At 51.9% G+C, this 25,535-nt stretch overlaps 2 protein-coding genes across 3 annotated transcripts; one reads left to right on the forward strand and one right to left on the reverse strand.

Annotated features, from left to right (window-relative positions):
* Positions 1 to 466: 466 nt before the first annotated feature.
* Positions 467 to 7,276, forward strand: MMP24OS (MMP24 opposite strand). Of its 2 annotated transcripts, XR_001603212.2 has the most exons (3): positions 467 to 1,003; positions 5,675 to 5,799; positions 7,161 to 7,276. XR_001603212.2 is itself a non-coding variant. In XM_087818768.1 (1 exon), the coding sequence occupies exon 1, from the start codon at positions 467 to 469 to the stop codon at positions 641 to 643; it is 177 nt and encodes a 58-aa protein (XP_087674894.1). In that variant the 3' UTR covers positions 644 to 2,031. The 2 variants fall into 2 exon arrangements, 1 of the variants encoding a protein (XP_087674894.1); XM_087818768.1 differs by lacking the exons at positions 5,675 to 5,799; positions 7,161 to 7,276 and having other exon boundaries at positions 467 to 2,031.
* Positions 1,736 to 25,318, reverse strand: MMP24 (matrix metallopeptidase 24). The gene is made up of 8 exons (XM_016213180.2): positions 25,188 to 25,318; positions 20,890 to 21,006; positions 19,430 to 19,734; positions 12,154 to 12,315; positions 9,641 to 9,855; positions 7,518 to 7,656; positions 5,943 to 6,209; positions 1,736 to 4,063 (listed from the first exon to the last, which is right to left on the reverse strand). The coding sequence occupies exons 1-8, from the start codon at positions 25,241 to 25,243 to the stop codon at positions 3,726 to 3,728; spliced, it is 1,599 nt and encodes a 532-aa protein (XP_016068666.1). The 5' UTR covers positions 25,244 to 25,318; the 3' UTR covers positions 1,736 to 3,725.
* Between the last annotated feature and the right edge of the window lie 217 nt (positions 25,319 to 25,535).

The following is a 25,535-nucleotide window of genomic DNA, read 5'->3' on the forward strand; positions in this document are numbered from 1 at the left end:
GGGCAGAGCCCTGTGTAAGGGCTCTGGGGTACCTGGCTATAGGGCAGCCTTGACTTCCTTGACCCAATGCGGCTGCAGGTTACTGGCGTGGCAGCCGGGTGCCCTGGACGGCCCAGCCTCTGGACCTCAGCAGGACCCACCTTAGGAGCGTGGAGGGGCCTCCTATTGGTCTCTTGGCTGTGGGCGGGACGGGACGTCGGGACAGGATTGGTCGGTTGCCGGTGGGGTCAAGCTTGTAGGGTTCCGCCCCCGGGGCCGGAAATGGCTCTGGCTGCGGGGGAAGGTGACGTCAGGGTGCCAGCCCCTCCCAGAGCCGCTGCACAGGTGAAGGGGACGCCGAGGGGACGCCGAGGCCGGTGTTGCGATTTTCCAGACCCGCCGCTCCCGCAGCCCGAGGTGAGGGCCAGAGGGGGCGGGGCCAGGGTGGCGCAGGGCACGCCCCACACCTGACGGGCTTCTGCAGGCCATGGGCGCTCTGCTGAGCGGCCGCGAAGGCGCCGCACAGCCGGCGCAGCCCCAGCCGCCGCCGCCGCCGCCCCAGCCCGCGGCGCCCGGGGGCCCTGAGCGGCCCCGGCCCGAGCCGGGGCCCTGGGGGCCGCTGGACGACGTTCGTTTCCTCATCGCCTGCACCTCCTGGTACTGACTCTTCGCCCTCAGTTCACCGCTCACTGCCCTGTTCGCCTCGCCTGGTCCGGCCGTCGTCGGTCCCCACGGCCCGGTGCCTCCCTTAACCTACCAACGCCCCATCCCCACCGGCGCCCAGAGACGTGCAGAGTCGAGGAGGTCGAGGGGGACAGGAAGGAGGTCTGCGCTGAGCTGCTGCACTGCAGGGCCGTGAGGCCCTGTCTCGCCTCTGCCCCCTCTGCCACCGGAGACTCTTGGGCTTCCCGCGCTGCACCCAGACACCTCAGGCCTCCGTGCTCGCCCCGCCCGCAGCTCCAGCCGTCTGGGTCCTAGTTCAGCCTGCCCTGCGCGGACTTCTAGAACCAGGCTGGGGCTCTTGGTAAGACCTTAAGGCTGCGGGCCTCACCACAGTTCATCTGTCCCTAATTGCTGAGAACTGGGCTGCTTTTGTTCCCGGTCATTGCACCCTGTACCTCGACTTCAAAGACGACCTCGCCCGGCGACCCTTCCTGTAGTCCTAGAGGAGGTGCTCCTCCAGCCTGGATTCCAGTGAGGCATCATCAGGCTGTATTCCTGGGACCCCAGTAACACTGGGCCTTTCGAGTCAGCCATTTGGAGAAAGGGGACATCTGATTGCTTGGCTGGCAGATGAGATGAAAGAGGCAGTTTGTGGACACCCCAAAGTACTCTGTTTCTCTTCTCCAGAAGCTTCTTAGGCTACCCTCAGAACCTGATCCTCTTTCCCACTTCTAAGGGAAGTGACACACTCTGTATTTTTGTTTTATTTAGAAATGATTTAAAAAACATTATACAAAGGCTGATCAGTTTAAAATGTGACCGACACTGAAATGCTGTGATGTTCCCCAGGCCGAGGGGAAGCTGGGCTCTGGGGCCCTGGTGCTTTGCCCCTCTCTCTGCTCTGTCCTGGGGTGATGGACAAACAGATGACCACAAGGCAGGAGAATCCGAGATTGGAAGCCTCCAGGCTGAGCCCTCTCTGGGCCTGGCCTTGCATCCCTCACATCTGCAGCCTGGGCTGCCTGCCTCCATCTCCTGCTCTTTCTCAGCTGACCTCAGTAGTACCAGGAGCCAACGGGGAGCCTGAGGGCCTAGAACTTTCAAGAAGTGAGAGCACCAACCTGAGGAGTAGAGAGGGACTAGGAAGGGGAGAAGGGAGGCCAGGAAAAGATGGATAAAAGAGACACTTCTGATCTCATCTTGGACCCTGGAGGGGTCCATGGGTGGAGACCCAGGGCCCAGCCAGCCCACTGGATGGTCTGGGCATGTAACAACCTCTCTGTGCTTCATTTGAGGGCACAGTGAGAATTACCCTTGGCCTCCCAGGGCCTACACTAGTTTCATGTGAGTGAACATGTGAGCTAATAAAGTGCTTTGCAAAGTATAAAACACTGTACAAACCTATGAATCACTAATATCTCTGCAGTTGTTCCCCACCCGCCCCAGGGAGCCCGCCCTTGGCCAAAATGAGAAGAAACAGAAGGATAGTGATGGGAAACACAGTGGACCCAGATAGGTGCCTCTGGGACAAGAGATTTTGCTTGAGACAGCTCCCAGGGCAGCAGAAGTCTCTGTCTCCTACAGGTTAAGCAGACCCAAAGACCAGAGACCACAGTGTGGGGGCAAGGTCCAAGTAGGCTCAGAGGGCCAGGGTGGCATCTGAGGCCCTGCCAGTACCCTGCAGGCTGATGCTACTTCTTGGATTTGGCAGAGAGCCAGTGAGCATCACTGAGCCCATTAGTCTTGCCTAGGGCTCCTCAGTGACAAGCAGGGTTGCCTCCACTGGGTTGGAGTGAGGCAAGCTAAGCCCTAGGAATTCCTGCCAGAGACAGTGTAGGGTAGGCCCCTAGGCTTGGGGCCACTACCCATTGGGGGTGCCCTTTTCTAAAGAGCAATGCAGGAAGATGGGCCTAGTGAGCTGGGTTAGCAAGGGCCAAGCTCATGATATGAACACTGGTTCTGGGCTGAGAGATTGAGCCTCAGGGTAGCTGGGGGATATGGACTCTGAGCACTTCAGAAGGCTGCCCTGAGTCCCTTACCCCAAGGCCATGAGAATGTTGGCCTGGACCCATTTCTGCCTCACCCAACTAGTCAGACTGATCCCCCAGGCTACAAGCTACACGCTGGAGTGGGGCTGGAGACTGAGGAATGGAGGGAGAGGGAAGTGGGTGGTCACAAACTCAGATCAGCCTCCGGAACTGGGGTCAGCCCCCACCCCACTGGTTTAGCCTCATGAGCAGGGCCTGGCTCCTGGGGTGTCTGGGCGTTAGAGTGGCCTTAGCAGCACCTTGGTCCTTATCACCTAGGGGAGGGCCTGCCACGCTGGCCTCATCACCAAGACAGTCACCTCTAATTCACCTAAAGCCTCAAGCAGCCTTTGCAGAATGGGACTCTAAACAGTAGAGACAGGACATTTAAATATTCAAGATGTGACAGCTGGGTCCTTGTGAGACCCAGCTGGGCCACAGCCCTGCCTGCAGCATGTGACCCTAAATCCTGGGTCTCAGAGGAGACCCTGATGTACGGAGCAGGTTTCCTGAGGGATCTGCTGCATGCCAGCAGGGGAAACCCATCTTGTTGCCCACCATATTGGCAGCAGGGGTCCCGTAGCCTTGGAGAACAGTGGGGTGGGGGTGAGGGGACATCTGACCAGCAGGTGTTGGCAAAGGGGGACAGGACTGGTGGCTTCCCCCAGATGGGACTGAGAGCTCTAGTGCTGGCTTCCCACAGAAGGTGCTGGGTCCAGCCAGGAATCAAGCTGTGGGGTCTCATGGACACCACAGGATGCAGTGACCACAGGGCCTCCTCCTGGCATGGGGCCTGGCCTATTTCCTTGAGTAGGGAGCAGTTTACCCAGGACAGAAGGCTGGTGTCTGGGTGCCAGACACCCACCCTGGGGCACAGCTGCCATCACTCCCTGCCCCACATTCAGCCTAGGCCAATGCACCCACCACTTCAACTACATGACCCCTGGCCTAGGGCCCTGCTGGCTCCGGTGGGCAGTGGCCACAGCTGCCCCTCAGATCCTGGTGAGGAAGGGCCTGGTTGGCCAGACTGAGTGGACAGAGAGGGCTCTGGGCTGCTCACACCCACTCCTGGACTGGCCGCTTATAGTAGGTGACAGGCTGAGGGCCTGCCTTGTTCTTGAACTGGAAGATGGTGTAGACCAGCACCAGGATGCAGAGGGACAGGATGCAGGGGATGACCACAGCCACCGCGTTCACAGAGCCTGGCATGTCGTTGATGGTCACCATGATGTCCACATCATCCTGGGGCAGCCGCCGCTCCTTGCGCCGTTCCACCTCCTTCTGGTTGCAGCCCATCCAGTCACGCAGGATGTTGCGTGGGTAGCCAGGCTCCACACTCAGTTTCTGGTTGTCAAACTTCCAGTAGTCCCGGCCCTTGTAGAAGTAGGTGTAATCTGCAGAAACATAGCCGAGCATCACCACCACTCCCAGACACTGACCTGCTCTGGGTCAGTGTGTGAGGGTGTAAGGTGCTGGGGCAGCGTGGAGGAGGGGCACCTCTCCCACCCTGTGGGAGCCCCAGAGGAGCTCTAAAAGGGGGGTGGGCTTATGAGGTGGTGGGAGCAGAGTGTTGGACACTTGGAGGTGGGAGGAGTGCAGTGCTTGGCACATCCTGCAAATTAGTGTGTCTGGGTCATCGAGTATCACCTGCATGGCTGCAGACAGGCACCCAGAACCTGGAGCAGCCCACCCCGTATTCTCAAAAGTGCTGGGAGCCATAGAAGAGCTTTAAGCAGAGTTGGTATATTCAATTTGTGACTCTCAGACTAAACCCTTCTCAGCCTGGGGCCACAGCTCTGTCACACTGTGCCGTAGGCACCCCCATGTGGGTTAGATCAAGCCCCAACTTAGGGCTTGGACAGCACTGTCTGTATAGTTCTAGGGCCTCAGTCCAGCTCCCGCCTGAGCCAAGGGAGGCAGGGAGCAAGATTTCTCCTGTTGACAGCAGATACCACCTCTTAGCAATTATCAAGTGTTTGTTTTTTGGCTTGGCACACATCACTTCGCAACACTGATTGCAGGGTCTCTGGGACCCTTCTAGGGGAGGGGTTGGAAGGAAAGAAGGCAGTAGAACTGGGGGGCCACCTAAAGCCCCCAGCAACAGCCTTAGCAGCCAGCCAGTCCATAGACTCAAAGCAACACACTCAGACTCTCATTGGCTGGTTTCCCACCCTGGCTGGGATGTTCATTGGCCAAAGTCTTGATGTCATCTGTCTCTGAGGCTCCCCAGAAAGCGAGACCACGTAAAGCATTAGGTACACAAGAGAGCCGCCAAATAGCTACTCTGTCCCTGGGGCTGCTGGCTTTCTTACTCATGATGTCTTCTCAGAGCCCTTCCCAACTACCTTCTCTGATGTGGCGCTCTGCATAGCTGCTCTCATAGCCTTTCTTTCCCTTATAGCATTTGTTGCTACCTTATTTTTCTGCCTCTAGCCTGGGAGACAGGATGCAATGCAAGCCTTGTTCTCTGCTCCATCTCCAGCCCCCCCCCCCCAAACCTGGCTCTAAGTAATTATTGTGGAATGAATGAATCTGTCATTCCATATAAACACACCAACAAGATGATGATCATGATAATGACAGCAGCTAAAGCATATAACATGGGCCATGTGCCAGGCATTAGTCTGAGCGCTCTACATAATTTATCTTATTTAATCCTTACAAAACCCTATGAGGTAGGTATCATTATTGTCTCCTTTTTATAGATGAGGAGACTGAGAAAAAAGTGATTTGCCCAAACTCATAGTAAGTGGTGGAGATGGGATGTAAAACCATCCAGGCTGTGCTTTTGACTATATCAGTGGAGATGTATTCAACAGACATTTATGATACCTACTCTGTGCCTGGCAAGACCCAGCCCCTTCTCTTGCAAAGCTCCTAGCCTGGCCTCCAGGAGGAGCTTAGAAAATGTCTTGTAAATAAAAAAGACTTCTCTCTCCACCTTCCTGCCCTCAAGCCCTGTGAAAAAGCACCTTTGAACCACCATATCCATCACTACTTTTCAGATTTGATAACTTGAACTCCTGGAGTACACTGGAGGAATGCTGTTTGAAGGAATGAAGTCAGTCTATGAAAACATCTCTCAATTAAGAATCATCCCTGAAGATGAGAAGCTGTGACTTGACAGCTGGTAAGACAATTTTACTGTGTGAACATGGATGGATATGAGGCAGTTGTCTTTGGTCCCAGGTGGTGTTTCTCAAACCTGGATACCCTAAGAGTGTGCCCAAGGGCCTTGCTGAGACCCCTCCCACCCAGCCGGCCCTTACGTACATCCTTCCTTGCTGATGAAGGCCCCCTGGGGAGCCTGTGGGATGCCCTTCCACACGGTGATTGGCTTGGGGTAGCCAGGGTCTGTGGCCCGCCGCTCCTCGCTGTAGCGCCAGTACTGCTCGCCTTTGAAAAAGTAGGTCTTGCCCACGGGTTCCCAGCGCAGAGCCGTGTCAATGCCTTCTCGGGGCAGACAGCTGCCCAGCTCCCCCAGGCTGTGAGGGTACCCAGGCTCCACCGTCACCTCCTTAAACACCCAGTACTTGTCACCTGTGGCCAAGAGGAGCCCAGGATCAGCCTTCCCCAGTTACTCAATGCCGGAGATTGCGGTTAGTGCCATTTGCCCATCTTCCTCTGGGATTGGTCATTCATAGAGCCAGAGTGTGAGGGGAAACAGCCTAGGCCTGCTTGATCCCCTCAGTGGGAGACTGAGGCCTGTTGGCCCAGGCAAAGCATAGGGATAAGAGGCCAGAAGCCAGTCACAGATCCTGGACACCTCGCTCCATGCCGCCCAAGCTCCATGTTTCACCCTTTCTGTTCATGTGACTTGCCCCTTCTCCCCTCTGGATGACCTCAGCCACTCATACACACTTGTCCCCCTCCCCCACAATGACACCCAACTCCGAGGCTGTAGCCCACAGCCACTCTCAGTGGACCTGGACACCAGCCCCAGGTACCTGGATGGCCCCCCAGCCTCGGGGCATTTCCAAGTCGGCTTCCTGGAGTTCCTCATTTCCACCACAGGGGGCTCCCTTCCTCATCACCTTACAGCCCCCCAGAGTCCCCCAAGTCCCCACATCACCTTTGACCCCCTTTCCTCCTCTAGCTGTCTCTGGACTCCCTGCTCCTCCCTGCTATGGGCCTCACAAACATTGCTCTCTGCTGCTCACAAACATTCAGTGAATTTCCAGCGTTGCCGTAATGGATCAATATTAAATTCTGGCCTGGAAAACAAGGCTCCTCAGGCCTCTCCCTCAAACTACCATTCCAGGCCACTTCTGACAGCTTTCTAACGTGGGGCTCCAGGCTCGTGCACGTTCCCACACTCCTCCCTTCCCCATGCTGTTCCTTCCCCCTTGGAATGCTGTCTGTATCTTACCTCCTGGGACCTGGCCCAGGTCAAGATAATTGAAGTGAAACCACCTAGCACAGGATGGGCCCAGGGCAGGCCCAGGGAAGGCATGCTGCACACGTTAGCTCCCCTCCCTCTTCCCTCTCCAGCTCCTGGCTGTGTGACCTGCTCCCTCCAGACTCATAGAACTGACAGGGTGGCTTTCCATGGAGCACCGATGATCTTCAATGGCCTGTACAACCCTCTACTTCGTGTGGCTGAGGCTTGTCACCTCACCAACTTTGGCACATACAGACCCTCAACAATCACTCCCTGACTTGATGTCCCCAGATTGTGCATTGCCTGCCTGAAGGGATCTTCTCTGTCTGATGTCAGTGTCTCTATTAGGGCTAGAAGGACCCTTGGAGTGCATCTGTCTCCCACCCCACTTCTCCCATGTCACAGGTGAAAAAAGGGGGTCACGAGGGTAAGGAATCATCCCAAGTCCCTCGCCCAGGGCACGTTACCTTTGAAGAAGACGAATCTCCCATCAGCCCTTTCATAGGCTGCGTCTATGCGGGCGGGTAGGCCCTTCCAGAACTGCTCAATCTGCATGGGGTAACCCTCCTGCACCCGGTTATTGCGCAGGCGCCAGAACCAGCGATCCTGGGGATTAAGGAGGGGAGAGGAAGAGGCACAGCCTCTGAACTCAGTGCTCAGCCCCACAGCCCAATACCTTCCCCTGGGCCTAGCCTGGAAACCCTTCATGAAGTCTGTCCACTTACTGCTTCTGCCTTTTAAAGCCCTATGAGGAAGATAGGATGCTCATTAACTCTTCACATAAGCCTCCTGATGGCTCTTGCTCCTGAGGAGCCAGGAGACAGAGCAGACAGGTCTGATGGGGGAGAGGAGGTGTGGAGGAGCCAGAAAGGGTGATGTCGGGGCCTGGAGTAGCCACGTGAGGGCAGCAGAGAGTCGCTGACGTCAGCAGGGCCACTCCACAGGCTGGTGGGAAGCTCCAGTGGTCACTGAACCTGGGCAGAGTGCCCTCCTCATACATGGCTGGCTCCATCCAGCAGGGCAAGGACCATGGGGAGCAAACCGTGGGAATTCCCCCAAGACCTGGGTGTGAATTCAGGTTCCTCCACTTACAGCTGTGTGACCTTGGGCATAGTACTTAAAGAGCCCCACCTGCAAATGGGGGTACTAATGGGGGATCAGATAAGAGATTATCGGCAAAGTGCCTAGAACAGTGTGGGCACATAGTTGATGTTGAGTAAATGGCAGATCCGTAGGCCAAGAGTGTGATAAAAACCCTCCTTTTCAAACTGATGCCTTGCCTCACTGTAGCCCCTGGCTGGCAGGCACACTGGGCAAGGCCCATAACCTTCCAGGACCTCAGTTGCCTTATGTGTAAATGAGGGTGATAAAACCCAGACTTGCCTAGGAGCCGTTCAAGAGGACAGAAGAATGGATGGGATTCGTAAAAGATGGTACAAAGGCTAGAAAAGGTTTTTCAAGGGTGTTTTCCAAAGCACTTTCACATCCAGTTTTTTAAACCTTATTTTGCAACTCTTGTTAAGTCGATCTGAGATATACAGTCTTAAGGAAGGCCAAGTGGTTTTCCTAGAGCCACTTAGTGAGAGGCAGGACTGGGCCGACCCAGGGTTCCTGATTCCTGCTCAGTGCTCAGATCTCGCTGGGAGAGCTCCACGGGGGGGGGGGGGGACGACAGTCCTCCACCCTCCCAGTGCAATGGAGACATGTTGCCCACATCCCTTCCACTGGAGGGCTTACTGCCTCCACCCCTGGGAGTATGGTCAGCAGGGAGCTTTCAACTGTGAGCCTCTTGGGATGCCTCAGCTTCAGAGAGTTCCCCTAAGGTCACACCCTTCCTTATCCAATGACTGAATGAGGCAGGGGGTATAAAGTTATAGCCATTTGGGGCCCAACATGGAAAAATTCTGAGCAGCCAACCTAGCTCCAAAGCCCCCTGTAAGGGTGGATGAGTCTGCAATGGGCCCAATCCTGCTTCCTTCCCACAGATGCTGATCCCAAAGGGACTCCCTCATTAAAGTCCTGCATTCCACGCACCATCTCACAATCTGCTCCCCTTAGGCCCAACTGCAATACACCAAGCAGGCTGCCCCCCGCCCTCCTCCCAGTCAGCCCATGGCTAACGTGACAGGACCAGACAGGTAACAAGATGTATCCTGCCTTGCTTTCTGTGAGGCACGCCTCAGTACCAGCCTCTCAGCCCTGGCAGGATCTGGACACAGACGCAGCCCCCACTGCGCCAACCCCTACTCCATGACCATGCACTATTAGATCTGCATACACCCTTGGGTAGGGGATTGACTCCCCTAGTTTTCAAATGGAGAAATTGAGGTCCAGAGAAGAGGTGACTTGCTTAGTCACAGACCCGAAGCCAGTCTCCAACATTTTTCCCTGGTGTTAACCCCAGGAAGGTACAGGGTCACCCATCTTCCCCCCTCCCTCTTGACTCACTCAGCAGCACCAGGAAGAGACCCCATGTCCTGGCCACTGGGCCAGCTCCCATCCAGAATCCCAGAGCAGCAGCCTTCTCTGGCTCCATGGTGGGAAAGAAATGGCAGGGGACCCCTGGAAGGTGCCAGTTAACTGGCCCTACCTTAAACACAAACATCTCGCCCCGGAAGAGGGCCACTGTGTTGAAGTTGCCATCACAGATGTTGGGTTTGGCGCCGGGTGTGGATGGCCTGTCCCCGAGGGGTGGCCGAGGGGGCCTGGGCTGGCGCTCATGCTTCCTCTCAGACGGTGAATGGATCCTGCGGACGGGGAGCGTGGGGAGGGGCCTTGTGGGCTCCAGGGGCTCGGCTGGGGGTCCTGGAGAGAGGGGCTGCATCTTAGAAAGGAGCCAGCCACTCCCCACCTCCCCACTGCCCTTGACTTGTCATCACCCAGGCAGCCCTGAGACAAGTCTGTCATATTCCAGCCTCCTGGCCTCGCTCCCCATTTTTACTCCCCCAATCTTTGAGAAAATAGGTGAAAAAGAACCATTAATTGGGACTCTCATCTGTCCGCCCTCAAACGTGGTGTCTTCTCTTTCTTCTCCCCTGTTGTGGGAACATGTCCCTTCTGAGGCTCAATGTCCCATACCCTCTCCACACACCCTGGCCCCACTTCCTCACTCCTCCTTCACTCCTTTTTCTTTTTAATCCTCACTGGAGGATCTTTTTCCCATTGCTTTTCAGAGAGAGGGGAAGGCAGAGAGAGAAACATCGATGTGAGAGAGACACATCGATTAGTTGCCTCCCGCGTGCTCCCCGACTAGGGCCGGGGTGAGCCTGCAACTGAGGTCCCCTTGGCCAGAATCGAACCCGGGACCTTTCAGTCCACGGGCTGACGCTTTAACCACTGAGCCATGCCAGCTGCGGCCCCCTTCACTCTTTATCCTGCTCCAACATTGACTTCTGCCTCATCACCCACTGACACTGCTCTGTCAAGATCACCAATAGCCTGAATGTTACCAAATCCAATGGTTACTTGGCTCAGACTTTGATGTGCATAAGAATTCTCCAGGGATCTTGATAAAATGGAGATTATGACTCAGAGGATCTGGGTGGGGCTTGGGATTCTGCATTTCTTCAGGCCCTTGGGTGATGCTCATGCTCTCTGAGGCCCACACTTTGAGTAGCAAGATCATAGAAACACCTTCCTTGAAAGTCTCCTCTCTCTTCTGGAACCCTGCACTCTCCTGGTTCTCTTACCTCATGGACTGTTCCTTCTCAGCCTCCTTTACTGTCAGCCTTTCCTCACCCACCCTACTCTAAAGATGGGGGTAGCCCTGGGTCTGGTCCCTAGGGCAGAACTTCTCAACTTGGGCTGCATAATAGGATCACCTGGGGAACTTTAAAAACTGATGCTCAGAAGGCACCCAGACCAATTAAAACCAAGTCTCTGGGGTGAGGGCCTGGTATCTGCATTTTTCATTGAAATCTGAAGGCGATTCCAGTGGGCAGCCTGGTTGAGAATCACCACCCTAACTGATCTCATCCAGGTTCACGGCTTTACAGACTTTCTGTTAGAGTTGCCCAATAGGATGTTCTGTGATGACAAATGTTCTATATCCTCACTGTCCAATACAGAAATGAGTAACTAGTTGTTAGTGTCACAGAGAAACTGAAATTTTAATTTTATTTAAGTCTAATGAGTATAAATTTCAATTTCAATAGCCACATGTGGCTAGTGGCTACTATACTGGACACCAAAGATTCCCCAATCAACACCCCAGTCCAGATCTCTGAGCTAGACTTGTCAGTCCTATTGCCCCACAATTACAAAAGCCAGAAACCTTGCCATCTTCCTTACCCCATGCCTGATCTAGTTTGTTCTGTTTTCAAAATAACTTCCAGTTACCCCCAGCCCTGTCCAGTCCTCTATAGCTTGACCTACAGAGATCCTGCCTGATGTCTGGGGCTCTGGGTGGCGCCACCTCCTCTGTGAGTTCCTCAGGACCTCCAGAAGGAACCCTTCTATGCACCATAGCCGGGGGGGGGGGGGGGGGGGCTGTGCTATGTGGACATGCATTTGCTCAAGTGAACTGGTTTTGCCCTCTCCACCTATTTGACATGAACAAGAGCTTCACATACCAGCGTGACCAGGGAGCTGGGAGGGAGGCATGGCAGCAGGCTTTTCATTTTTTATCAAGATATCAGCCTAGCTTCTTATTTTTTCTTGTTTAAGAAAAAGCTCTGGTTATAATACTCACCACATTGTATCACTATTACTTGGGCAGATGTGTGCATCTCCTGGCTAGAGGTGAGACCCCTTAAGAGTGAGCCACAGGAGGCTAGAGGGAGGTGAGTGGAGGGGCAAGGCAGGAGAGAAGAGGACATAGGTGGGCCTCTACTCACTTTTGTCCCTCCCAATAGCAGGTCAGACCCTCCCCTAGGTTTCCCAGGGTGAGGGCCAGGGGGGATGATGAGGGTGGGAGGTCGCCTTGCCCACTCTGGTTAAGCAATGACATCAAAAGTCTCTAAAGGTCAGACAGCTGTCAGAGACAGCAGCTATGGGGATAGATGGCAATGCTCCCCCCACCCCTGACCCCCTCCTCTGTGACAGGCAGGTAGTCACAGCCCAACCCCGCAGTAGACATGGTAGCCCCACTCCCCTGCCACACACCGTAGATCTTCTGGATGCCCTGGAGATCATCCTGAGGCAGCTTGAAGTTGTGTGTCTCCATGTACTGGTAGAAGGGTGCCATGATGGCGCTGGGGTCGTTGGAGTGCTCCAGCCCCAGTGCGTGGCCCAGCTCGTGCACAGCCACCAGGAAGAGGTCATTCCCTGTGGAGAGGGGGTGGGGAGGTGCCCAAGGCACCCACGTAGTATCAGTCAGCCAATCCATTATGTCAGCAAACACCCATAGACTCTGTGCTAGGCCCTGTGCCGGGCACTGGGACACAGAGAAATCAGACACATCGCTGCCTTCCAGAGCTCTCCATATAGTGGGGGGTAGGGAGAGAGAAACAGAATAAGTGAAACTAGTGTTCTGGGTACTTTAATAGATGCCTGCAGGGCCGAGTGAGGATACCAAGAAGGGAGGAGTCACTTACACTTGAAGGGAGACGTTCCCTGAAAGCTTCATAAAGGTGAAGCTGGGTTTTGAAAGATAAGAAGTTAGTCAGGAGAATGGATTCAGGGGGCAGGAGAGGAAGGTGGGTAGGGATGGCATTCCTGGCAGAGGAAAAGCTATAAACCAGATCCAGGGACAAGCAGTTTCATTCCACTTGGCTCTGGAACAAAGCACAAGGGGAGGGCCAGAGAGCGATGAGGTCAGCCAGGCTGGCAAGCAGGGCTCCACGATGCTATGCAAAGGAATTTGGGTTGGCTTCCTGGCCAGTGGGGGGTTCAAGCAGGAGTGAGGGTGGTGACACGATGACATCACTCTGGCTCTGGTTGGAGGACAGTTTAGAGGGCTGTGAGACTAGAGGCAGGGGGACCAGGGGGGTCAGTTCGGAAACTGTACAAGGGTCCAGGTGAGAGATGAAAAGGGCCTGAGCCAAGACAGAGGTAGTGGGCCAAGCAGAGGGGAGTCCTGGGACGGCAGGCTGGAGGATAGCTTCAGGAGACTAGGGGCAGGCAGAGCTCTGGTCGTGTGGCAGCTCTCAGTCCTGCAAGACCTCAGTTCTAAAAGAACTGAGCTATGGCAAGATCAAGGCAGGGATTCAAGTTTGAGTGAAAAACAGGGTCCAGGTGCCGAAAGTGGTGCTTGGGGTCCCAAGGATGAAGCTGAGGCAGCAACATGCATGTGGTCGTGAGCACGTGCCTCTGAGTGGAACAGGCCTCATTCATGTCCAGCTCTCCCCTCACTAGCTGTGGGAACTTGGCCAGAAGGTCTATCCCCTGAGCCTCATTCACCTGTAAATGGGGAAATATCCCACCTCATAGGGTTGTGTGAGGATTGGGTAAGATGATATGAGTAGAGGGCATGGCTGCGGGTAGCTCTTGTTACCATACATAAGACAGGGAAGGCTGGTGCCTGGAACAAGCCCATTGACCAGAAGAGAAGCACAAGGCCAGTGGGGTTCCAGCAACCAGGTCTTCTTAAAGCCGACTCCCCTGAGCTCTGGATCAGGCCTGGAATGGGGCAAAGCCTGATTTTGGAGGGATTAAATCACCCCAGGTTTGCAAAAGAAATGCAAGGGGCTGGGAGCTGAGCAGGCTGTTGTTTCAACAGCCCTGACTCCTGTCTGTCCGGTTACAGACCTCTGCTCCCCTTGATCTCCGGCATTTGAATACCCTTGAGCCCTGCCTCTTACTGCCCAGCTATAAGGCATGTTGCAGCCTACTTCTGCCACCTTGAAGTACAGGGGAGGCTGCCAGGAGCCCAGGAGGTTGTCAGGAGTCATGGTGTCCACTCTGGCCCAAGTGTCACTGGCAAAGTTGCCCTACCCCAGCCCAGGCAAGGGCCCTGTGCAGGTCAGATGGGGTTGGGGATTGTCTCTGGCCTTTCTGGCTAAAGTCTTGGGAAAAGAAAAGAGCCCCATGGGCGGATCCAGACACGTGCATGGCTGCCGCTCTGCTGACACTGTCTGCAGACACCCCCAGTGTTTTCAGCAAAGGAGCACGCGCAAGATCAGTGCAAGGTTGGCCAAGAGCCTGGAGCTGCCTTCTGCTGGGGAAGGGCAAGCTGGCATGAGGAGGCCAGGCCGCCCCCTGTTCCTTCCTCAGGTCCTGGTCCCTCTGGCAGCAGGGAAGGGTGAGCTCATCTCTGAGCTCCGTCCCAAACAAAGGCTGCTGCTAGAGCCAGCGGAAGGCAGCTCTGCTTCCTGGGGTCCAGTCTTGGCTCTGCTCCTGGCTTGTTCTGCCACCTGGGACAAGCTGTTTGGGCCACTGTCTCCTGACCAGGCTCTTCCTCGGGGGCATCCACAAGGATCTCAGCTGGAAACCAGGGAGCAGGGCTCCAAGCTCCTGGCCAGACTAAGCCTTTGACCCCAGCCTGTGTCTGTTACTCTGTGAGCCTCTGTGCCTGGGTCTCTGCAGAGAACAGGAGTAAGTCCTTGAAGGAAAGGGCCTGTGGGTTTGTTCCAGGGACCAAAAGGCAGAGAACTGGGGAGCTGAGGTCTTACTGCACAGAAACCCAAGAGACCTGTGACGTGCGGGCTGCTCTGAGGAAATGCAAGGAGATAGGACAAGGGCCAGAGAACTTGCTGAAGCTTGTGAGGTAGAAAAGCAGAGGGATGGAGAAGACCCCAGTGGTCAGAATTACAGTCTCTGGGAGCCAGACTGCCATGAATCCAGCGCTGCCACGTCCTAGCAGGGCGACAGTTTAAGTCTCCTCTGTGAAATGAAGGGAACAGTGCTACCTTCATAGGGACTGCGGTGAAGATTAACGAGGCAAAGTTCGTAGGGTGCTCATCCAGGCTCCTAGCGCATAACTCACTGTCGATGAGCTGTGTGAGGACCGCATCCCCAGCAGGGCGTGTGCCTGTGGGCTGGCAGCTCAAAGCCTTGGGCCTCTTAGCAAGTATATACCTTGTTTCTGCCTCATTTCCTTCTCTTAGGACCCCCATATTTCGCAAGTCCCATCTGATGGACTCCTCTACCCCCCAAACTTTATAGAATTTCCCTTTGCCTCTGTTCTTTTGCCAGTGCTGCCCCTCCACCTGGCACAGCCTTATTCCTTCACAATTCAGTTGAGTGCCATGTCTTCAGGAAGCCCTCTTGATTTCTCCCACGGGCAGTGAATGTGTCTTCTTCTGCACTTTCCTAGCAATTTATTTGAATTATCTCGTGGTACTGACCACTTTCCACCCTACATTACACTCTCACTCCTCCTAGGACTGAGCTCCTTGAGGGCAAGCTTTGTGCTTGAGGGGGCTGGGTGACAGCAATCAGGGCATGACAGTGCCAGAAGCTCAGTATTTTCCCAGGCGTGGTTCTTGGACCACCTGCAGCAGAACCACCTGGGGCGATTGTTAAAAATTCAGAGTCCTGGGTTCACACCTGGCTCTGCCACTTACCCATTGTGTGAATTTCTTAACCACTTGGAACTTCACTTTCCTCATCTGCAAAATGGAGATTCCGATCCCTGCCCAGTCTAGCTCCCAAGGTGGGGAAGAGTCACTGAAGTAATTACAGAAGGGCTCTACCCTGTGAATTGCTGGACCGGATGACTCTTCTTGTCTTGTCACCGTCCCTGGGGCTGGGCTCCCTCCCCAGCAGAGCTTAGTGAATTCTGCTGACTTCACTGCTTGACTCACTGGAAAGAGCTGAGGACAGAAAGTACCTGGAAGCAGGCCCCAGCCCAGCTTAAAGGCGTGGTGGGCGGACTGCCTTTCACCCAGGCTCCAACAGGCTGGAGAATCAGAATCCCCTTGCTACCGAGTGGTTCTCCAGAGAGCCTTTTAAACACACAGGTGGAAGATTATGATTCAGAAGTTTGGGGTTAGGGTTTAGGCAACCTTTTTTTTTAACGTTCCCCAGGCAAACTTTATACAGGTTGGGTCAGGCTGACACACCTGAGCCAACCGGTCAACCTTAACATCACTAAAAGTGGGAAAACCTGCATCACAGGTGCTTCCCAGTGTGGTGGACTAGGGAGGACAGCACCACCTAGGAAGCGTTCTTGCCAAAAAGTGAGCCTGAATCTGGTCAGTCCTGTTGATCCAATTACCCATGTTCAGGAAACATGGGGAAGAGAGATAAGTTAAAAGTGAACCTGAATCTCGTCAAGCCCAATGACTATACTCAGGACAAGTGACCCAGTTTCTTCAAAATATATGGGGGCAGGGGGGACCGGGAAAAGGAAAGCAAGGAGACTGTTTTAAATTAGAAGGGCCTTAAGAGACATGTCAGCCTTGTATGAATTGTGGCTGTTGTTTGGATTCTGATGCAAGCAAACAACTATAAAAGACATTTTTGAGGTAATTTGGAAAAATGAACACAAACTGGGTATTTGATTTTAAGAAATTATTGTTCATTCTGTTGGGTTTGATATTGATTTTGTGGTTGTATAAAAAATAATGTTAGCCTGGCCAGCATGGCTCAGTGGTTGAGCATCGAGGTTCGATGCCCAGTCAGGGCACATGCCCAGGTTGCGGGCTTGATCCCTAGTGGGGGGCGTGCAGGAGGCAGCTGATCAATGACTCTCTCTTCATCAATGTTTCTATCTCTCTCTCCCTCTCCCTTTCTCTGTCTGAAATCAGAAAAACATATTTAAAATAATAATAATAATCTGTTAGAGTTATATACCAAAGTATTTACAGGTGAAATGATTATGCCTGGGATTTTCTTTAACATACCTCAGCCAAAAAATAAGCATGTGAGGGGGAGGGTGGGTGAAATAAGAATGACATAATGTTGATAATTGTTGCAGGGTAATGGGTGCCTGGGGGTACATACTGTCATTCTCTCTACTTTTGTTGTGTTTGAAATTTTTCATACTGGAAATTTAGAATAGAGAAGAAAGCCAGTAAACAAAAAGTTCCCAGGAGGCTCTGCTCACTCCCCCCTGAGTTTATGTGGAAATTAAACAAGATAATATACAGGTGCTCAATATATCTTGGTTCCTTTCCTTCCCTTTCCTTTCCCAAGCCGTCCTGGGGCAATCGGTGCATTCCAGCTTCCCAGCCAGGCCCCACTGCTGTGGCTATGAGCTGCATCGGGATAGTTCGTGCTGGGTTTTCCAGAGCACAGAACAGTCCCCACTCTTGTTCAGAGAAGACATTGGCCATCCTTGAATTTCTGTTGGGGGGGGTGGGGCAGATAGGAGGGTGCTGGGATGGTCCCAACTCCTTCCCACCCACAGCACCAGCAGTGCTTGGGCTTTTGAGACTGGGTCCAAGGTCTCCAGCAGCAAGGAGTGGATGTGGGAAATGCAAACCCCGGAGCTGGGAGGGGGAGGGCAGAGGAGGATGAGTGTCTTCTGTGTGCTTCTCTGGACAACAACCTTTAGGATTTCATTTATCTCTATCAGGGCTATAACTTAAAATCTCATCAGCTGACAGTGTCTGGCGTATAACTGGAGCTAAAAAATGTTAGCTCTCCTCTCCTCACACCTTATCAGTTAGCACAGACCTCCATTCCTTGACACTGATCCAAGAATAATGAGAAGAGAACGGGAGTTCTGAAAGCCAGGAAACACGTCCAGACAGAAGGGAAGGGACACGGGGCAGAGGAAATGGAGCGGGATAGGAGGGAGGACACAAACTCCGAGAGGGCAGGCAGGCAGAAACTGAACAGGTTTATAACTTTGCCTAGGCCGAGCCTTGGCCAAACCACCTCCTGAACCACCCTTTGAAGGACAAGCCAGGAGGTGATGATCCCCGATCCATGCAAACACAGGTACACACTTTTCTCAAGGAGGCCTCCGCACCTACAGACACTAGTCACAGCCTCTGAGGAATGGGCTTTGTAGTCTGCTCTCAGCCTGAGCTTCACCAAGGAAAAAGAATGCCCAGTGTTTCCCAAACTTGCCTGGGCTTATGAATGAGAATCTCCAGGGACAGGGCCTGGGAATCCACGTTTATTACAAGAACCCTGGTTGAGTCTTATGATCAGACAAGTTAGGGACACTCTGGGGATGGAGACAGTGTTTCCTGAAGTGATGGAACCCCTGCATCAGAAACACCGGGGGATTTTAGTAGACTAAGTGCAGCTTCCCAGCCCCAGCCCCAGAGTCAGAGAATCAGAATAGCAAAAGGTTAGGGCCCTGGAGCCTGGAATCTGTGTTCTTTACAAAGGTTTCTAGGTGCTTCTGCTGTGCCTTGCGGTATGAGAGCCATGGAAGCTTAGCATGGTGGCAAAGAGTACAGGCTCTGAGTCATATGCTCAGGTCCAAAGCCTTATTTCATCATTCACCAACCATGGGACCTTGGGTAGGTTACTTAATGTTTCTCTATGTAGCTTACCTATCTGTAAAATGGGGATAACAATATATACAGTTATGTGGAAAGCACCTGGCATGGGCCTTAGAATAGTAACATACTAATTGTCTATTATAATCCCTTTCTCCTCCAGACTCCTACTGCATTTTCTTGGCATTTCTGCTACATCCCTCAGTATAGTCTGCCTGTGACAGGGTGACTTATGTACACATCTGTCTCCCCAACTTGACTTGACTTCCAGAGGTCAGAGACCATGTCTTTTTTCAAAAAAAATGTTTGAATCCCCTGGGTTGTGTATCATATTTCATTAAAGTCAGGAGGGACCTCAGAGATCACCTAATCCAGCCCCTCATTTTACAGATGAGGAGCCTGGGGGTGAAGTACTTGCCCCTACTGACATAGCTAGGTGGTTGAACTATGGCTTGAGCCCTGGCACTGCCACCTATTAACTATGCCACTTGAACCCCAAATTTTTCATCTTAAACATGATATACACTTGCCTACTTACTAAACATGCGCCTTATGAGTAAATACAGATGAGGGACTATTTTGCAACCTGAAGAGTATTGTTACTGTTACTGCACAGTCCTGACTCTGCATCCATATGATATTCATTAAATCATAGTGGTGAAGAGCAAGTTATCCAAGGGTGCTAGAATTATCTACCTGTGAGGCTGACGTAAGGGAGAGAGACAGTCATATCATACCATCAGATGGCCTTTGAGGCTGTCATCAGTCAGGCCAGAGCCTGCACTTTCAGACCCCGCTTGCAGCTGTACTGCTTGTTTGGCCTTTTTCTCCAGCCTCTGATTCATTACCCCATCTTATTCATGGCCTAACTTTTCCCTCCTGACTCAGCCCAGTTAGATAATTTACTAAGTGATCTGACACATCTCCGTGGCCTTGACCCTGGTAGATCACATGTAAAATATCATCAGGGGCCACAGTTCCCACCCTCTTAGGTTCTTAGGTCTTGGACAAGAAGCTCTAGAGACTAGGAACTCATCTATGGTACCCTCCAGGTTCTTTCTGGGGGCTTCTGAGAAACCCCTGTCCCCTCGTTGCCTTACCATCATGGTTGGCATTTCCTAGTGTCCATGGCTCATCTGAGTCAAAGTGAGTGTCTCCTCCAATTCCAGGGCCAGGGAAGTAGGCATGGGCCAGGAATCCTCCTTCCCCATCAAATGGGGAACTGTCACCATGGAAGCCAGAAGCAAAGAAGATCATGATGTCTGCCTCCTTCCGGTCACTTTTGATCTCATGGTATGGCACCTCTTCAAAAGTCAATGGAGTCACTTTCTGCCACACATCGAAAGCCTGGCGAATAGCTTTCCGTGTGTCTAGCTCCCCCACCTTTGGGGTGTAGTTGTGAATGCTGGTGAGAGAGGGGAAGGAATTAGATTAGGGAGAACAGACAGAGAGTCAGAGACTAGCAGAGCTAAAAGGAACATCAGAGACCATATGGCCCAATGACCTTCAAGTTTTGACACCTAGAATTGCCCTAGGGGTTGAAGGAGAGGCCGAGTAGGCAAGCCTCAGTCAGAGTGTCTTTGCTTTAATCAGTGTTTTGTACTTAATCTCTGACAAAGTTGTGTTGAATATGGGATTTCACTCCAATTTGTAGAAAAAACATAAGTTGGTGGATAGCATTTTCTAAAATTTACGTACTTCTCCCAATATATACAATATGTACATTTATAAAAGTTATAAAAATATTTAAACAGTGGAGAGTTTAAGTGAAACATCTCTAAAAATCATTTAGTACCAACTACTGCTTGTCTGCCGGAAAGCTGGTATAGGGCAGTATCTGATTTAATCAGTTATAGATTTAGCTATTTAAGGTTACTGTATCCATATTACATGGTTCTCCACAATGAAGCATCACTACTTCTGGATGCTCTGCCCCATGGACACCTGGAACAAGGATTATTCCATTCCATAGGCAAGGAAACATGCCTGGAGAGGTGGTAGACGTTAAGGTCAAGGTTGGATTAGAATCCAGTTCTTTTTCTTGATGCCTGCTCTTGGTCGCTGGTCTGACTTGGAGACTGATCCTGGCCTGCCCTTGGTTTCCCTAGAGTCAGACAGTCAATGAATGACACTGTTGTGATTCAGGTCCCAGTTCCTCCTTAAGGAACAAGTGGAAATCTGTGCTGGGAATCTTGCATGAAGTCTATCAGACTAAGTGGTAAAGGGATACAGATCAGGAAGAGTGGTGTTTGTCAAGTGATGATAGGGGAACGGATTCAGCTGTGGTACTTTATCACAACTGAACGTTACCCCACTTTCCGTAACTGAAAAAACAATCAAATTCTAAACAGGACACAACTAAGAATCCCTAACAGACCAAATAAACCTGAAGTTGGAGACAGCATCCTCTGGAAGCCACAAGGATAGTCATAGGTTCTCAGCACCGGGCCCACACCTTGATCACAGACCCACCTACAGTGTGAGCCTCTGAGCTCAAGCCAGAAAAAAACAGAGTGAGAGTGGAGCCAAAACCAGGGAGGAAGAAAGGAAGTCAAAGCACCTGTAGGTGATGTGTTTCTGCCTCCACTTCTGTCCTGTCAGGGCATAGCGCTTGTTCCTCCGCCTACGGCTCAAATGCGGGTGATCAGGAACACCACACCGGGGCTTCTTCATCCACCTGGGCAGAGAGAGGACACATCCGCACATACACTGTGGCCACTGAACACTCCGGGAAGACAGTGCACAATCTCCAGTCCCAGTCTGAATGGCAGTGTGCACCATTGGAATCCTGGCTCTGAGGGATTCCCCAATAGGAACACGACTGACTCATTCATTCATTCATTCATTCATTCACTCACAATTGAACATGAGGAAACATTGCTGCATACGAGACTGGGAGTCAGAAGACACGGGCTTGATAGTTCCAGCTCTACCACTAATCATAGGAGCCCAGGCAAGTGACTGAATCAGCGTGAGCCTCAGTTTCCTCATCTGCAACTTGAGAATTCAAGTTCTTGCTAGTAGGTATTTGTAGTGAGCCTCAAAGGAGGGTGTGCATGTGAAAACACTCTGTAAATGTTATTAGATAGCATCACTTTCTGGTTTAAAACCCTCCAAGGATTCCCTCAAACACCTAGAATAAAGTCGAAACTCCTCACCTTGGCCCACAAGGCCCCATGTGGTCTAGTCCCTGCCCAACTGTCTGGCGGCACCTTCCCCGTCTTCCTCCTCACGTTCTCTGCTCCGGCCACAGTGACCTTCTTGTTGTACCTTGAACTTGCTAAGATTATTCCCATCGCAGGGTCTTTGCTATTGCTATTCCCTCCGCTCGCAATTCTGTTTCTTCTTCACACGTTTGCTCCCTTCGTTAAGGTATCTGCACAAATGTCACCCCTTCGGAGGGAACCTCCCTAACCTCCCTGCTGCCTTCTCTAATACAGCCTCCCCCTCTCATTCCACCACTATCTGTTTATCTGCTTAACTTTCCTCCGTAGCACTTATCATTCGCGGGAATTATATATTCCTGCTCATTCTTTGTCTCTGCCACCAGGTCCTAAGCCCCGTGAGGACAGGAGCCTGGCCTGCGTCGGATGAATAAATGAACTATTAATTTTCACGCTCCAGTGCTGGAGCAGTGCCTGATACGGAAGGTGCTCAGTAGTGACTTGTTGAATGAATGAGAACCATCCAACAGTAGAATGACGTAGCTTGGAAGACAGCAAATGCCCTGTTCAAAAAGTGGCTAAACAACTGTAAGACATAGAATGTAACTTATTACATTCTACTGTGTTTTAAATATATTCGTCCGTTGCCTGTAATAAATGGGAAATTCTTTGAGGACAGGAGCGGTACAGTAATCACCACTGTGTCCCCAGAAGTTAACCCAGTGTCTGGAACTGAAGGAAATTCTGATAACTGTTTGTTATCAGGTACAGTTGTATCAGGGAACAGTAGTAAGCCTGGGACGGCTCTGGGGCCAGGGTAGGAGATTTAAAAGCTCATGGCTGATTGGGGCCCAGGCCATCCTTGAATTTTAAGTCCCTGCTGGCCTAATGACTAACTCACTAAGCTATGACTAGGGATTGCTGGAAGGGAAAACAGTCTGACCTCATTTGCAGTTGTTGAAAGCAGTTGCCATTGGCAATATAGAGAATAGACAGAATATTTTAACCAAATATTAAAAGCCCCTGAGGGGCTTAACCAGATCTGACTCATGTCTGCATGCCTCGTGTCACCTATAGTGTCCTACACTCTGAAACCAACAGTGGAAAACAATAAGAACAACACCCTGCACTGGAATAAACATTGATAATTTTCACATTTAAAATTGTTTTTCTGACTCTCAAAACAACTTTGTGAGGTAGCCAGAAATTATTTATTCTCTACTTTATAGGTGAGGGAAAGGAGACACACATAAATTGAGTAACTTGCAAAATACAACATACAGTGAGGTGGGGCTGGAACTAGTTGAATGAATAAATGAACTATTAATTTTCATGCTTAGCATAAGGTTGGGCTAGAGGAACTGTTTGTTGAATGAATGAGTGACTAGGTGAATGAATAATCTGTGACATTTCCCAAGGTAGGCACTCAAAAATAGTACTTTCCTCTGGCCAGTGTGGCTCAGTGGTTGAGCATCGACTTATGAACCAGGAGGTCACGGTTAGATTCCAGTCAGGGCACATGCCCAGGGTTGTGGGCTTGATCCCCAGTAAGGGGTGTGAAGGAGGCAGCCGATCGATTGATGATTCTCTCTCATCATTGATGTTTCTGTCTCTCCCTCTCCCTTCCTCTCTCTGAAATCAATTATATATATATATATATATATATATATATATATATATATATATATATATATATATATTTTTTAAATAGTACTTTGAATCGCTAACCTTGCTTCCTTTCACTGACAGTCCCTGGGGGAAAAACTAGGAGCTATCTCTGCAATGGCAAGGCTGAGCAAGGCCTGGAAGGTTCCCCAGGGGGGAAACAGGCCCAGAGGAGGCAGTGGCCTGCCCAAGGTCATGGAGCTGGAGCGGAATGAAGGTCTCTAAATTTTACCCCAATGCCCTCCCCACTCTGATCTTGTATTAAGTGTGACTGGCCTCTTCTTCTCCATGCCTCCAAATCAGCGTTCCCAGCCTTCGTGCAAAGAGGCGGGGGCAGAACTGCAAGTGGGAAGTGCCACCCTCCTTCCTCAGATCGTTCCCTCTGCCTCCTCTTCTCGTGTCCACCTGCCACACTCTGAACCCTGTCCAACAGGCCTGGGGCTTTCTGGAACAGAGTAAACCCAAGGCCAGGTGGTGCCTCAGCAGAGACACCAGCTCCTCTGCCCCAGGATGCACTGCCACGCGGCCTGCACAGAGCCCTCAAAATAACCTCCGCTTTGAAAAGCGGTGACGCCCTCTAACCAGCTCACTACTGAGGCCACAGGCCAAGGAGTCCACTGTACTCTCAGCATCCCGGGAGCAGTCTAATGTAGTATTTTAGAATTTCAGTCTCACAATCAGAAGTTTCCAGGAATAGAAAACATTTGGACAGAATTTTACAATCATAAAACCCCACACTCACCCAATTTTAAAAGCTTAGACGCTCAGAATAATGGAATCTAGAATTCGAGAGATAATTCAACACTCCCCTTTGTAAATAAGCAAGCTGAGGTCCAGAGAGATGATTTTCTCACCGAGTGACTCTCCCAGGGGTGGACTGATCCTGGCTTCACAGTGGGGTGGGTTTCCTGTTCTTTCGCCCACCAACTTCCGAGCTCCTCACCAAGCCCAGCTCTGGCCTCCCCCTGAGCCCAGGATTCCGCCCCTCACCACCTCCTTAGGAAACTCACTCCAGGTCTTTCTCAGGACTTCATGGTCATATCGGCTTTTCTTAAACAGCTTTAATAACTTTCGTGGCAATTTCTTAAGCAAATTTAAGCATGCTTAACACTCTCCAAACCTAAAGTGAAACAAACAAAATCCGTTCCTCTAGCTGCCATCTCTTCCTTCTGTTCACTGCTAAGCTTTGAAAGTTTCTGCCACATTTGCCATCTCCACTCCTCCCCCTTCTCCCCACTGCAATCTAACTTTGTCTCCACCTTTCCTCCCAGCTCACAGCGGCCTCTTCGTTTCTAAACTCAGCAGACACTTCTCAGTCTCCGATCTGACCACCATGCAGGACTGAGCCCATCTGCCATTCCTACCTTCACTGCCATGACTTCACAGCCCCAGGCTCCTTAGGCCTCTCTGTGGGCTCCTTCTCAGCTGGCTCTGGGGGCTCCATCCCACTCTTCTCACCCTCCTCTTTGTACTCTCCCTAAGGGATCTCGACCATCCTCGTGGCTTATTTGTTATTACCTCCTAAGTGTCTCCCTGAAACTCAGTGTTTCCTCTGGGTCCCAGACTGTATTTTCCACTACATGGTGAGCCCCAGAGGGCAGGGATCATAAGATCAAGCACAGCGCCTGGTCCACGCAGCCCCTCAGCAAACGTCTGATAAATGGAAAGAGTGGAACAAGGATTCTGTGCATCAGGTGTACCTCTCAGGGATGCCAGAGGGGTGACTCAGAGAACCACCAGTTTAGAGGAAATTTAGGATCATCTATGGCCAAACTCCTCACTGTACTGATAAGGAAACTGAGGCCCCAAAGGGTTAAGTGACTTGTCCAAGGTCGCACAGCAAGTTTGTGGCAGAGCACATCCCCGGCTCACATGAGAGAGGGCATCTTGGGGTATTGCCTACTGGGTGACACCCTAGTAAAAGGTAGGAAGGTAGGACAGGCATGGTGTATACGAGAGGCCATGACAAACGTGAACCCAAACTTAAGTCTGGAAATTTCAGAGGCACAATGTCCTACACAAATCTTACTCGATTGTTGTCTGATCCAACACACCGGTGACTGGGATCCCATAAAACTGCTGCATAGTGGAGACTGCTGACTGTAAGGCCTTCCCTGAGTGCAGCGCAGGTGCCCACGGGTCATAGGAAAGCAGGTAGCCATAGGACTTTAACCAGTTCTGAAAGACACGTGAGAGAAAAGGACACTTTATGCCAGAGAAGGCTGTGCTCTCCCTGGGCAGGGATCTGCCCTTGACACTAGGGGTGCCCAGGGACTTGCGGACTCATGCTCTGATTTCTCTTTCCTTCACTCCCCCTGCAGCCATGTCACATTTATCTCCAGAAAACACAGCTCTTGTTGGCTTACTCTCCTGCTAT

Source organism: Miniopterus natalensis, chromosome 7 (genome assembly GCF_054644295.1).
Source record: "Miniopterus natalensis isolate mMinNat1 chromosome 7, mMinNat1.hap1, whole genome shotgun sequence".
Lineage (NCBI taxonomy): Eukaryota > Metazoa > Chordata > Mammalia > Chiroptera > Miniopteridae > Miniopterus > Miniopterus natalensis.

What these genes read in the sequence shown, in the direction of transcription:
- MMP24OS (XM_087818768.1), top strand. Translation starts at nt 467, where the DNA reads ATGGGCGCTCTGCTGAGCGGCCGCGAAGGCGCCGCACAGCCGGCGCAG.
- MMP24 (XM_016213180.2), bottom strand. Translation starts at nt 25,243, where the DNA reads ATGCAGCAGTTTTATGGGATCCCAGTCACCGGTGTGTTGGATCAGACA. An exon ending in GCGAGATGTTTGTGTTTAAG is followed by an intron (nt 7,657 to 9,640) that starts GTAGGGCCAGTT and finishes CTTAATCCCCAG; the next exon opens with GATCGCTGGTTCTGGCGCCT. An exon ending in CTTCATCAGCAAGGAAGGAT is followed by an intron (nt 4,064 to 5,942) that starts GTACGTAAGGGC and finishes ATGTTTCTGCAG; the next exon opens with ATTACACCTACTTCTACAAG.